Raw genomic sequence first — 13,538 nt, 5'->3', positions numbered from 1 at the left:
CATCATCAGGTTTGGCACGTCTTGCCCGGCCTACCATACTCTCCATGGTAATGCGCCTCACAAAACCCCATCGAAGCCCACAAGTCTTCCTCCTTCCACCTCGCCCTCTTCACAGCGATCTTCACCCCCATCCTTCAAACTCAACCCTTCAAACACATCGTCCACAGAAGCTAGAACCTCCCTCCTATAAAAGACAAAACTCCCACTCCCCACCACACCCGCCTCGGCATCCTCCCTCCTCATCGGTAGCAGCACCGCCACCAAAACCCTCCTCCGATGCCAGCGCCAGCACCCACCTACCCTTCGCTCCCACGGTCAAGCTTCCTCACACGAACATACCCCACTCCGACGACCGTACCCTCGTCCCCCCTTCCAGAACCCCTTCACCCATCCGCAAAAAGCATCTCCCGGACCGACTTCCATGCCGCCCAGCCGGCCGTCGCCGCGACCGCGTCCGTCCTCCCACACCCGCATCCGAACCAGGCCGCCCGTCTTCACCCGGCCGACGGTCCTGCGCGGCGGGGCCCGCAGGTCAGGTCTTGGGCCCCTGACCAGCTTTCTCCGACGGGGTGTCACGTGGCGCTCGCTCGCTAGGGGCCGCTGCGTGCTTGCCGGTGGCACGGTCACGGGGGCGGGCTCCGCGGAGGTCGCTGCCGCGACAGGACCTTTGGGGGTTCGGGTTGGCCGGGGCGGTGGGGTTGTAGGATGAGTTGGCGCTGGGGGGGGGGTTTTTTTTTCCCCGGGTGGCGGTTCAGGGGTTTGTGGGGTCGTTGGCTTCGCGTGGGAAGGTGTGGGTGTGGTGGATGGGGTTGTGGGGATGTGGATGTTGGTTGGTTGGTTGGTGGGTTGTGGGGGGATGGGTTGGGAGGATTTGTTCACTGGAAAGTTCGGACGAGAAGCGACATTCATGAAGAGTTTGTACGCTGTCTATAAGGTTTTTTCTGATAGAGATTGATCATGGACGACACATATTTCTGAAATGATACCCAAATTTGACATGGAAATGAGAGGAGGGTTTCAACTCCTCAGACTGCCGACTCTGTTTTTGAAAGCTCTTGCAACAAAACCATATGTAGATCCGCATCTACACAGATACCAGTCACAGAGCAATCGTTGCGCTGTTGAAGGCGCAGAATCGTAGCAGGGGACCATACAAGTTCAAAGATTCCTTCTATCCAAGTATGCACAGCAACTCCGATCCCCTTCATTCATCATGCGTGAGAAAAAGGCAGCGGCCGTGTCTATTCTCCGTATGCTAGATCGTCATCGTCGTCAGACTTCTTTTCCAACGGTCTGATTCAAACGATTAGCACCCTCTGGTCCGTCGACACGTTCAACAGCCGACCGGATGGAGGCTCAAAGCTTACCCTTTGTAGTCGTACACCAACCTCGCCTGCTTCCAATCATCCCCCTTCCTCACGATGACATGCCGTACATGATGCCTCTTGCCATCGACCTGTTCAAACCCCCACACCTGATCGGCCGTCCACCCATTTTCCAGGCTCTCGGCCAGAGCCTGCACATGCTCCCCTTCCATATCGTCGTACCCGGTCTTCAAGAAGTCGTCTTCGTCGATATCCGCCAACTTGATCCACCGGCTCTTACCCTTGACCTTTCCGAATATCCTGTCCTGATGCTCGCGCCAGGTGAAGTCGAGAAGGCGCTTTTCCTGCGTGGCGCCGACGCCGCCGGTGGCCACTTGGGCGATGTCGATGTGGGTGTATTTCTCGGCGGTGTCGTCGACGTACTGGTTTATGGTGAGGGTGATGGTGGCGTAGGAGATGGCTTTGCGGAGGAACCAGGATACGCCTTGCTGGTTGGGGCGTTAGATGGGGGAGGTGATCGCGGGGGGAGGGAAGTGGAGGGAGGCTACCATTTGGAGGATGCGGTCGTAGTCATCGGAGAGGGACTTGTTCTGAGGGTTAGGTCAGTATCGGATCCAATAGGCCGTTGAGTTGGAGGAACGAACCATGGTCCATACTCCGTTGAGATCTTGGATCGTTCTTTCAGGTGGTGCTGCCATTGTTACGGTGCTTCGAAGGGTAGGTAGTAGGGCGATTCGTGTATAGGGAGCAGGGAGGAAGGGGACTTTGCTCGAGAAATAGGTGTCTTTATGAATGGATTAAGACTCAGCCTTCAGGATTGAGGCGTACGAGGCACGGCGATTTACTGTTACAAGCCAACATCCGGACTTTGGGTTGCCTGAAACAAATGATAATGGTCTGACAATCTAATCTGAAATTCGCTTATCGCCTGTCCGGATCGGCCCGTTATCGGATATCTAGCTTGGATTCTAAATAAGCGAGGGACTTGAGGAAGGCTCTGGAATTTGTGTGAACTTGTGAAGACGTCGCGAGATTGCTACTTAATGTGCCAGATATGCTCATATTTCACGCCTACATCTAGAATACAGAGGTGTTGCAATCCATCAGATGGGTGCAGCTTCCTTAAGATCGGCTCAATCTAGCGGCAACTAGCCAGCACGTGTTCAGGGAAGATTTTGACTACTGTGGAACAAGGTACATACTCTTAGCTTGGGCTCATAAATGAATGCGTTACCCACATCTCTCTGGGACTCCTTCACGCCGTTCCAGACCAGGATTCGGAAATCGCCCGGGAGCTTACTAAACGGTGCACACACCGATGTTATGTGCTGTTAGCCATTTGGTCGTCCTACGATCAAATGACGATTCCCCCATTGAGTTGTAAACTCTTATGTGTTGTTATGGCGTCTGTGATACCAGGAGTCTTCAGGATCATCTCTCCGAGATCCATTATGAGCTCAACTTTTGATCGTGATGCTTGCACATTAATGTTGGGCGGTGTCTCTCAGAATCTGGGCCGAAAGGGAAGACGTGCAGCGTTGAACCACTGTATAAACATTCGCGGGATTTCCAACTGTGTTGATTATCTCAGAGGGTCAAGCTTACTTGTACGCAGACGCTAGCAGATTGATTTGCTAAAGCGCAAGTTAAGAGTTGAAGCCTGTGCAAAACGTTAAACATGATCTACTGACATGTGTTAAGGCGAAAGTCTTTGACCCGATTGGCTCCTGAGCCCCCTTCCCATTAGAGAATTGGGTGTTTTGACTGATTCTTGCACCAATAGCTGAATTTCTGAGTCTCATCTTGAGATGTACTCTATCCGAAAGCAAAAGCCTTCACTTCGAACATTTAAATTAGTGTTGCTTCCTATTGCTACGGAAGACGGAGCAGGCTTGGCACCCAGTCCACTGCTATGTGGACTATGGAGGTCGGGTCTTGGTCTTTCTTGCAGAAAGGGAATGGAGGCGACAGCCATTCTCCCATCACTAGCATACAATTGGAAAAGTGAAGACGGTACAGAGCAGATAGAAGCTCCATTCGTTCCCACACCATTTACTGCTTCGGTGTGACATAGCTAATGCCATTGCATGCTTTCGAAAACAAATGGACTGCGGCCTACGGGTAACAGATGTGTGATCACTGATCTGCACAAAGAATCTGGTCGCCAGGTCGCTTAGACTACTCTATCAGGTGTAGAGTAATCTAAGGGTCGGCCCGAAGATCGACGTCAACGCTCAACGCTAAACGCTAAATTCGTTCCACTTAAAGTACCTTACGCCCGAGTCTTCGAGCTCTTCCTTTTTCTTAGGTAAGTTCTTTACTTTTGCTTAAAGTACGAATATTGCAATCTGACATTCTTCACAGGCCACAATGTCATCATTAAAACCGCCCCTTACCAAAACGCTGTTGTGAAGCCTTTCAACAACAACACCCAACTCCAGCAGTCTACCACGCCTCGACCTCTCAAGAATATCCGGCATCTTGCCCAACCCACGTCCAAGCGGTATATGTTCGGCACGTCTTCGATCCCTTCAATTTGATCTCTACTCCCTCAGATTTTGGTCAACACGCAATCTAGCTTACTACAATGCCTCATGTCTTTACTTTTGGTGTCCCCAATTACTTCAATTTCACCTTTCAAGCTGGGCCCAAGTCCCCTAGCCTGGGACTTGCTAATGGGACTGTCGATGTTGAATCGCTCTCGAATGACAATGTAGACTTTGACGCCGGTAACCGATGGAAGGCTCATAATCCATCACCGTCGGAAGATATATATCCCGAGGCCAGTAACGAGGTCAAGACCGTTGTCTTCTCGCCTTCATGCGGTACTAGTACGGGGAACACAGCCTCATCGCCATGCAGTCCATGCGGTCCATGCGGTACACTTAGCCGACTTCCTCTCGAACTCAGAATCATGGTCTACAGTAGGGTTCTGAAGTTTGACAAATACATCAGACAGGCGCATAGATTTCTAGATCGGTACCCTCCAATCATGGCGGAAGAGGTCAAACATATCGAAGCTATTGATGCCGCTCTCTTGCGCACCTGCCGCACCGTTTACCACGAGACCGTTCACGTTCTCTATGGTATGAACCGCTTTCATTTCCGCAAGCCGAGGCATATCGAGCAATTCGCGCACGTTGGGCTGGGAAACAGGCCATTCGGATGGTACCGTACCGTCAGCGAGCCCGCACCCTGCGGCAGACTCACGATGATTCGCTTCATGACTTTGAAAATGAGCTCGGAATGCGTCGTGGATGATCGAAAGAAATTATGGTCCTCGTGGTGCGATTTCTTCTATCCATCTAAGGAGCAAGATCAACTGGTCGGGTTTCCTGCTCTGGAGTGGTTAGCTCTGGATCTCACGGACTGGGCGCTTACTGCTGGAGATGCTGCAAAAGTTAGGGTATGTCCTAATCTCTTGTCTCGACTTCTTGTGCCTCTCTACGCTCGGCCTCTCTCGTTTGGACTGCCCGAGCTAATGTTTATTGCTGTTTGCAGGTTAAGCCTTTCCTAAAAAAACTCCGTCCGACAGGCGGATTGAGACATTTAACGCTCATTGGCGTGAATCACGAGCAGAATCTCCACGACTTCAAGCATGGTTTTGTCAGACAGGGGGGCACGTTCCGGCCTGCTTCATGTTCCGTCAAAGCAGTTGCAACTACCACGGTCACACATGACAATCTTCCGGAAGTTTCGATGTACGTTCGCAATATTGTGGAGGAAGACAGGGCCTCGCAAGCGATCTTGCAAGGCTATGGGAATGCAGCACTGGCGGTATGAGATGAGTTCTCTGGGCGTCTTGGCCGTGGACTTCGATCAGCTTTGGATTTGGGCGCATGCGGCAAGTAGCAGAGGAACGAAAGACCACCGTAGCACCGGCAGAATCTCCAGGAGCTCAGGCAAGGACCCGTCAAGCCGCAAGGCCAATTTCGAGGTGTTGATGAGGTTCAGGGAGAGTCACGAATGCCGCCCCTGATGCCGAACGTAAATTAAATATGTTTGATTAGCAGTCATACTCAAAATTATCAAGCCAGGACCCGGCTCTGCTTCTCCGCTGGCCTCTCCCCATACCTCACCCATCCATGAAATACTACCTCCTTCACGACCTTTCATATAATTTCAATCAAAATTCCATCGAGGAGCTGAACTACCCATCCAAAAGCCCGCTCGCCTCAGCCCCCCCCCACCACTCCCCGTCGATACATCCCGAGCTCATCCACCTCTCAAGACCCCAACCAACCAACCTTCCCCCCTCTCCCATCCACCACCTCACCAAACCCCGTCTCTCAAACCGTAGCGATTCCACTCGTGCCGTATTCCTCTCACGACGAAACGCTTGCCGCCGAAAAAAAATCTCCGCCCAGGTCCCACGGAACGTTGCGGGGATCGGCTCGAACTTGGGTCGTGACGCGGCACGAGGGTTTGCGAGGGGGGGGGAGGGTAATCAGCGTTGGTGGGATCGAGCGTCGACCGTTCCGGGCATCTGGCTCGTGCGATCCGTTTGGTACCTGAGCTGTGGAGTGTTGATGCTGAGGGTTTTGGAGCTCAGTCTGGTTTAGATATGTGGTCTCCGATTCGGATGGGATGGAGAGGCTTTTTTTCTTTACTCGATGCGTAGTGTTGGTTCTGCCGATTGGATCGTAGGGACTTTATTGGATGGGGGGGTGGTAGGGAGGGTGTGGAGTGGAGGTGATGAGTCGGATGCGATAATGGTGAATATGATTATTATGAGAGGAGGAAATGATACATGATTCACAATGCTTTTCATGGAGACATCCGGGAACAAGTGTGAGATTTGAGTCCTATCACCCTACAGAGGTATGTGAAGACGGTGTGCGAAAGCCTGGTATAGTATACATGGACTTTTGTAGATTTGCAAAAGAATTCAAAAAAAAATTGCATGTTCGGCTAGAAATGTATCGATTGAATAGTCGGGATTCATGACTAGATACCTGGTGAAGTTTCGGCCGGCGGGTACGCACATACGGAGGTGGTGGCGGTCACGGCAGGCGGCGATGTGCACGTACACAGCGCAGTATACGGCTGAAGTGCTGTCGTAGCCGATGCGCCTCCAATGGTCTGGGCTTTCACGAGCACGGGAATCGCAGCGCCTGTACTCAATCCGAACGCCTGATGACCGAGGACTGCACAAAATGACAATTAGTGGGAAGTTAGGAGGGCTTCGGGAGAGCGACTGACCACTCAATATGGAGCCGATCTCGCCCGAATGACTCGTAATGGATATGTAGGTACTGCCATCTGTAGAGAAGACGCTGTCAAGGACCCTCTTAGACCTGACGGCTTGGTCTGTACTAGTCTCGCCGTGGAGAGCTACCCATAGCTCATCATCTTGAGTGAAACCGGGCTCGATCGTGTAGCTGGGGAAAAGATCGTGGATGTAGGTCTCATTGCTGCGTCGATCGCAGGTATGTCCGCTGATACCTTCACGGAAATACTCCTTGACCAGGGGTATGAAAGGATGCCTAGCCGGCAAATCAAGGCCGTTGAAGGTGTAATTTGCCGTCTGAAGACACCTTGTTAGAGGACTTGTATAGTAGCTCTGAGGTGTAGGAATCTTCTGATCCTTAATCTCTGACGCCCAGAACTCATTGACTGCCAGAGCCTGGCTGACTCCCAGTGCAGATAGATGAGCATCGGACCAAGTGACGGTGCTGTTTCCGTCGAGCTCAGAGTAGTAGCAGTTCCATGCGGGCGTGCCATAGTAGGCCTGCGCATCATTATGATAGCCGTCACCGTGTCGGCCCATATAGAGCAGCTTGTACTCGGTGCCACGCGGAGCCTCGCGATTGAGCTGGGTAACTTGGTGCTTGAAGCGCTGCCATTGAGTCAGGTTATGGTGGGAATGAAGAGTGGTATCGGCTGGGTATGTGCGATTGATGAGGCCAAAGTTTGTGGTCATGAAATTGAAGGTGCTAGCGTTGGTCGAGGGTTCATCTTGCAAGAAGTATCCCGTGACTGTAGTATAATTGATGTAGGAGCTTGGGGTTTTGGAGCTATCCGCTACGCTCAAAGAAAACAACCCGCTTGCTGCAAGGACCCATAGCAGGACCGAAGAGAGCATTGTGATGGCCATGTATTTCTCGAAGACCGAACGGAAATGGCAAGTGGTCATTGGCACTGCAAGCCTCTTTATATGGAGGACCACTCATTTTGGTCTGAAGACATGTTGCAAGTTCGCTCGTCGATATAGGAGTATGGACTGTTACCTGTAGAATAAAAACGTGGACAGCGCACGTGGATATGGAGACTTTGAAGCCCGCAGACCCGTGTACCTTAGCCAACCGGGATCAGCGGCCCTTTTAACCCAAAGAGGCAGCTGGGCTGGTACCTGGACCCGCTAAAATAGCCATGTTCTAGGCGGGTCTCTGGGGTTGAGCCTCCTTTGAAGAGCCTCGTCAGTCGTCACAACGCTCCGGCTTGTCGCATAAACCACCCTTTTACCGGGCCGAGCGCGTCGACAGTTCTCAAGCCCAAACCTCGCAATCCCACCACTGGCCCTGACGTTGCAGAGTAGAGCCAATGTAATTTATCTACTGCACCAAGCATCCTGTTATTGCTCATCCACATCTCCTCGTTGTATCTATCCAGACATGCAATTTCATTTCCTATATCTGCTCCATGAAGAACCGCATGTTCAACGGCAGAAGCTAATGAGCGGGAGTCCGCAAGGCCCATGTTGAGGCCCTGGCCCGCGAGGGGATGGATGGTGTGAGCTGCGTCCCCGATAAGAGCGACGCGGTTGGTAGTGTACGTAGAGGCATGGCGTAGGCGCAGAGGGAAAGATGCAATCGAGCCTTCTTGAACTGACGCAATATGCTGAGGCGTTTCTCCACCGAGATCTGCTTTATTGCCGGGGTGGACCGATTCTCGCCATTCCAGCTCGTCGACTTGGCCAGAATCGAGAGTGAACATGTAATTCAGATCGACCACATCCAGTCTGAAAGCGGCGTTGACCATGGCTACGAAGTCTTCCGTGCTCAACGCCTTAAGCCGCGTGGCTTGCGGTGGAGTCGTAGTCCACACCAATGTAGCGTAGTCGCCAGGTAGAGCCAGGAAGGCAATGGGGCCCGAGGGTAGAAAACGTTGGTATGCTGTAACTCGTTGAGGATTTTCTCTGCTGTGACCGGTTCCTGGTGGGAGCTTCAGCGTAGCAACTACACCGTGACGATCATAGTCCCAACCACGGGTGGATATTCCTGCAAACGTGCGAACAGGGCTGTTCACGCCATCGGCCCCAACGAGAAGACGAGCGGCGATGGTATGATTTGAGGAGAGAGTCACATGAGGGTAGGAGGAAAGATCAAGGGATGTAGGCGATTCTGCTGGAAATGATAGTGGAGGGCCGAGATGTATGTCGGCTACGGATGTTTTGTCGAAGAGAGATATTATAGGCAGGTCATCGAGGCTTGTAATAAGAGCGCGAGAAAGGTTCTGGTTCTCAGTCATAGAGGCTATGGGTGGCTCTGATGTCAGGGCGTCGAAAGATATACGTGAATTGGAGGAGAGGCCATCCCATACGCGCATATGCCGGTATGGTTGGACCCGAGAGGTATCGACATTCGGCCATGCTCCAATTTGGGAGAGGAAGGAGAGCGAAGAGGGGGTAAGAGAGCTGGTGCGGTAGGAAAATTGATCTGGAGGAAGATTCCAAGTTCGCGCTCGCTCAAGGTCTTGCGACTCGATTAGCGCGAGCCTGAGATGCGAAGTGGCTTTGGAGGATCCTAGAAGGGAGTCAGTCCGGTGCTCTTGAGAGGATCGTACAGCTATACATACGCAATGCTGTCAGTAGACTCAGACCTGCAGGTCCTCCGCCTACACATACTACATCGTAGACGTCCGGTGAAGCCGCAGTCGCGTGTCTTCTTGACTGCAGCTTGAATGACCTAGAGCATGATGGGCAGATATAGGACCTCGGAGCCTTTGGGAAGCCTCTTCCTATCATCGTGTGAAACGCGGGTCTCATTATAAAAATCGCAAAGAGGCAAGCGGAGGAGCTGCCGCTGGTGCCGCGGAAACCCCCCGGGCTTCCCCGCAAACGTCACCCCCGCCAGAGCCACAACATTCACGTTCGATACATCTTTCCATCAGCGTCAATGCACATCTGGGTACATGACCATAATCTGCAATGGCCTCTCAGCGGGTATTTGTGCGCACAACTGCAGCCTTGAAGACTCGGGCATCCACATGCCTCTATGCAAACCCTCCGCCTAGATTGCCTACATGTGTAACAGCCCGCAGACGGCTACATGCCTCCAGTAATCGCCTCCAAGCCTCCCCGGCTACTGCTATAGGAGCAGCAGATACATATCCTACGAATCATGAGCAAATTAAGTTGCCGGGCAACACGCCGTATTTTCTAGACAACAAATTCGTCGACTCAAAGACTGAAACCTGGATCGATCTCTACGATCCAGCAACAAACAATCTTGTTACCCGAGTCCCCCAGAGCACGAATGAAGAACTTAATGCGGCTGTCGAAAGTGCGAAGAAAGCATTTCCAGCATGGAAGGCCACAAGTCTACTTCACAAGCAGCAGATCATGTTCAAGTTCGTGGCGCTCATACGGCAGCATTGGGATAGGCTCGCGGCGAGTATCACATTGGAACAAGGAAAGACGTTTGCAGATGCAAAGGGTGATGTTCTCAGGGGCTTGCAAGTTGCTGAGACAGCCTGCGGGATCACAACGCAGTTGACGGGGGAAGTGCTTGAAGTAGCAAAGGATATGGAGACGAGGAACTACAGAGAGCCCATTGGGGTGGTGGCTGCTATATGTCCTTTCAGTAAGTCCAATATAGCAGTCCAATGCTGTTGGAACACCAATTGACCATGAATGCGTTGCAGACTTCCCAGCTATGATACCATTGTGGTCAATCCCCATCGCTACTATTACAGGCAACACTCTCATCCTTAAACCATCAGAGCGCGACCCTGGAGCAGCAATGATCTTAGCTGAGCTTGCTCGGGAAGCTGGCTACCCAGATGGAGTAATCAACATCGTCCACGGATCTGCCAAGACTGTAGACTTCATAATCGATGAGCCAGCTATCAAAGCCATCAGTTTTGTCGGCAGCAATAAAGCGGGCGAATACATTTTTAGTCGTGGCTCTGCCAAAGGCAAGCGGGTTCAAGCCAATCTTGGAGCAAAGAATCATGCGGCTGTTTTACCTGACGCGAACAAAAATCAAGCGTTAAATGCGATAGCAGGGGCTGCCTTTGGTGCTGCTGGCCAGCGATGCATGGCATTGAGTGCGCTTGTCATGGTTGGTGGGACGAAGGATTGGCTTCCTGAGATCGCCGAGAGAGCCAAGGAGCTCAACGTCAATGGCGGCTTCGAAGAGGGCGCAGACCTGGGTCCTCTTATCAGCCCCCAGGCGAGAGAACGGATCGAAAGCATCATCACGAGTGCCGAGGAGGAAGGAGCAACCATCCTTTTAGATGGGAGAGGCTATAAGCCGGAGAAATATCCACATGGCAATTGGGTAGGTTTACTTGATCAATCAAGCGGCTCTTGCGGGGGAATGCTAACACTCCCTAGATTGGACCCACCGTTATAGCCAATGTGAAGCCCCACATGAAATGCTACACAGAAGAGATCTTCGGCCCCGTCCTCGTCTGCCTGAACGTTGACACCATGGATGATGCAATTGATATGATCAATGCCAACGAGTACGGCAATGGCGTAGCCATTTTCACTCGAAGCGGCAGCTCAGCTGCCCGCTTTCAAAAGGACATTGAAGCCGGCCAAGTTGGAATCAATGTTCCTATTCCTGTACCGTTACCCATGTTCTCGTTCACTGGAAACAAGAAGAGTGTGGCTGGCGGAGGTGCGAATACGTTCTACGGGAAATCCGGGTTAAACTTCTACACGCAGACGAAGACTGTGACTAGTCTGTGGAGGAGTGAGGATGCTGTTGCAGCGAAGGCAAATGTAGAGATGCCTACTCACAACTAGTGGCAATATTTACACATGCGAAGATACTTGTATATAGAATGTGAAAGACCTCCGTTATCAAACGGTCAAAATTTACTCGAGGCGGTCGAAGGGTCGTACTCACGCTCAGAGAACGCCCTGATTCGGTTGTTTCAAGTCTCTCTCGAATCTGGAAGTCCGATCATCAACAGCCCGACAAAGTACTACCCTCACGATTACAAGAATCCTAGCTACCTACTGTTCAAAGAGAACACGAGTAGACGAATCCGGCTTTTATGTACTTGTAACCAATCTGGCTCGTCTAACGGTATCATTCTCCGAACAATTCATTGAGCCAAATACCTGATCTCCCCTCAAGCCAGATCAACTCGCTCCCATTGTCAGCTTCCTCATCTTATCTGATACTATCACTCGTCAGCACCTATCATTCTCGATCTCCTCATCTACTCGTGACTGGAAGAAGTCTGAATATTTTGACAACATGGGAACGGTGCTTGATCTTGATCTACCAGATCTGCCAACGGACCTGTTTCTGACCGTCACACGCTATCTCGATCCTATTGACGTTGTTCGCTGTCGTCTCGGATCTAAAATATGGTTCAGAGAATTTACAGATGAATCGTTTCTTCGAGATGTTCTCGGTAGAGAGTTTGGCGAAGCTCAGGACGTGCACGCGCTGTTAGAATTGGAAGTGAAACAAAAGGTCGACATCACATCGGAGAATGACTTCGGTCACTTCCGAGATGTTTGGAGAAGAACTTTTGACAGAGTGCTTGCCAGGAAGTGAGCTCTTAAAGCTGGGAGACCTCGATCCGTCACGAAGCGGGATCTGAGTGGTGGACTCACGAATCTCTCGGAGAAGCAAACAGATATTCGACACCATCATATTCCGGGTTTCCGTGGGCCAGATACCATAGGTGGGCTGGCCGGCGAAGTGTTCATGTAAATGTCCGGCTTGAGGAGCAGGTACCAACGGATCTCTTGGAAACGGAATGGACTTACGACTCCGGTCTACTAGTCTATCCTGATTTAATTGAGATACAGGCCTACCTATTGCTCGACATCGAACAATACACCATATCGATAGTGCCCCTTTGACATTAAAGATCGTATTGTTAGAAGGATACGCCTGAAGCATATTCTACTCGTCTTTGACTGGGCAGAGCGGATACCCTATCACAAGCTGAATGATTTTGGATTTGTCCACCGGCATTATGTCACTGCCTTTGACGTCCAATCAGCCCAAGTCTCCTTCACTTGGCTCCCTCAATGGAAAACAACGTTTCGGAGTGAATGGAAACTGCATTATCTAGGATTCCCATTGTCCGCGCAGGACTGTTGGTTTTCTGACCACTCTACGACACACTATACCATCTACATTCGGCAAACAAACCGCTCGGTTTGGGGTGAAAACGAGCCAATCGAGTCTTTGCTTATCTGGGATATCTCACAACCTTCTAGTTACCGTCCGTCTAACGACCCTTCTGGTAGCAGCCAGGACTCTCTTGTGCCACGCCTTGTGAAGAAGCTCTCGTACCTCGACCTCGATTTTCTAACAATTCGACAAAGAGAGACGCCGTTCTTGAGAAAAATCGCTCTAGATGGAACCGCTTGCGTGTACTTTTTCGAAGAAGGGTGTAATCGCGAAAGGGGGTCACACGTCGGCCACGGCTATGGAGCAGGTAGGAGGAAGCCCAGAGACGTGTACTGGGAACGGATAGTGGGTATTCCGGTCCTGGGTCCTGGACCAAGTTGGGAAGATAGGCTTGGGAGGGATTCGACATTCACCCATGAGTGGCAGCACACAGATTGCAAATGCGCAGATCCCTTAACGCCAAAAAGAGCAACATGTTGGCGATACGAAGGTATGGGTCCCGGAATCCGAAATCAACTAGTTCATGACGAGTCAGCCGGCATCAAGTACTCCGTCGTACAGCGTACGGTTGGTCTCCCGGAAATTTGGGTCTCAGACGATTTGCACAGCTGGAGTGCGATAATTGATCTGCAGAGGATCCAATGGCGATGGAAACAGATCGACGGAGACGAGCGTTATCTAATCATACAAAGCAATGAGGAGCTGCACGTATTTCACTTTGACCATGATCTTGGGGCAAAGAAGAAAAAGGGAAGACGATTTGGCACAGCATGCTGAGTGTTTGTCTACTGCCGGGTGCATGATTCAGGCTGATAAGATGGTCCATTTTGAGAGCTCTGCTGGACGACTGGGAAGGACTGTGACGATTGTGAAAATTACTTTA

At 51.4% G+C, this 13,538-nt stretch overlaps 5 protein-coding genes across 5 annotated transcripts; 2 read left to right on the top strand and 3 right to left on the bottom strand.

Moving 5' to 3' along the window:
* Window positions 1-1,241: 1,241 nt before the first annotated feature.
* HO133_004357 (uncharacterized protein) lies at window positions 1,242-2,023 on the bottom strand (the record flags this gene model as incomplete). Its single annotated transcript, XM_037295275.1, has 4 exons — window positions 1,242-1,293; window positions 1,368-1,813; window positions 1,874-1,915; window positions 1,970-2,023. The coding sequence occupies 4 exons, from the start codon at window positions 2,021-2,023 to the stop codon at window positions 1,242-1,244; spliced, it is 594 nt and encodes a 197-aa protein (XP_037157276.1).
* A 1,889-nt stretch (window positions 2,024-3,912) lies between these two features.
* HO133_004356 (uncharacterized protein) lies at window positions 3,913-5,108 on the top strand (the record flags this gene model as incomplete). Its single annotated transcript, XM_037295274.1, has 2 exons — window positions 3,913-4,731; window positions 4,827-5,108. The coding sequence occupies 2 exons, from the start codon at window positions 3,913-3,915 to the stop codon at window positions 5,106-5,108; spliced, it is 1,101 nt and encodes a 366-aa protein (XP_037157275.1).
* Window positions 5,109-6,272: 1,164 nt separating this feature from the next.
* HO133_004355 (uncharacterized protein) lies at window positions 6,273-7,410 on the bottom strand (the record flags this gene model as incomplete). Its single annotated transcript, XM_037295273.1, has 2 exons — window positions 6,273-6,472; window positions 6,528-7,410. 2 exons carry the CDS (start codon window positions 7,408-7,410, stop codon window positions 6,273-6,275), a joined length of 1,083 nt encoding a protein of 360 aa, XP_037157274.1.
* A 341-nt stretch (window positions 7,411-7,751) lies between these two features.
* Window positions 7,752-9,291, bottom strand: HO133_004354 (uncharacterized protein; the record flags this gene model as incomplete). The annotated part of the gene is made up of 2 exons (XM_037295272.1): window positions 7,752-9,070; window positions 9,123-9,291. 2 exons carry the CDS (start codon window positions 9,289-9,291, stop codon window positions 7,752-7,754), a joined length of 1,488 nt encoding a protein of 495 aa, XP_037157273.1.
* A 183-nt stretch (window positions 9,292-9,474) lies between these two features.
* Window positions 9,475-13,432, top strand: HO133_004353 (uncharacterized protein; the record flags this gene model as incomplete). The annotated part of the gene is made up of 5 exons (XM_037295271.1): window positions 9,475-10,129; window positions 10,191-10,828; window positions 10,885-11,277; window positions 11,639-12,063; window positions 12,742-13,432. 5 exons carry the CDS (start codon window positions 9,475-9,477, stop codon window positions 13,430-13,432), a joined length of 2,802 nt encoding a protein of 933 aa, XP_037157272.1.
* Between the last annotated feature and the right edge of the window lie 106 nt (window positions 13,433-13,538).

Source organism: Letharia lupina (assembly GCF_014066315.1).
Source record: "Letharia lupina isolate WasteWater1 chromosome Unknown contig_2, whole genome shotgun sequence".
NCBI classification, from domain to species: domain Eukaryota; kingdom Fungi; phylum Ascomycota; class Lecanoromycetes; order Lecanorales; family Parmeliaceae; genus Letharia; species Letharia lupina.
The sequence above is the reverse complement of the archived record's forward strand: the minus strand, read 5'-3'. Positions and strand labels throughout refer to the sequence as shown.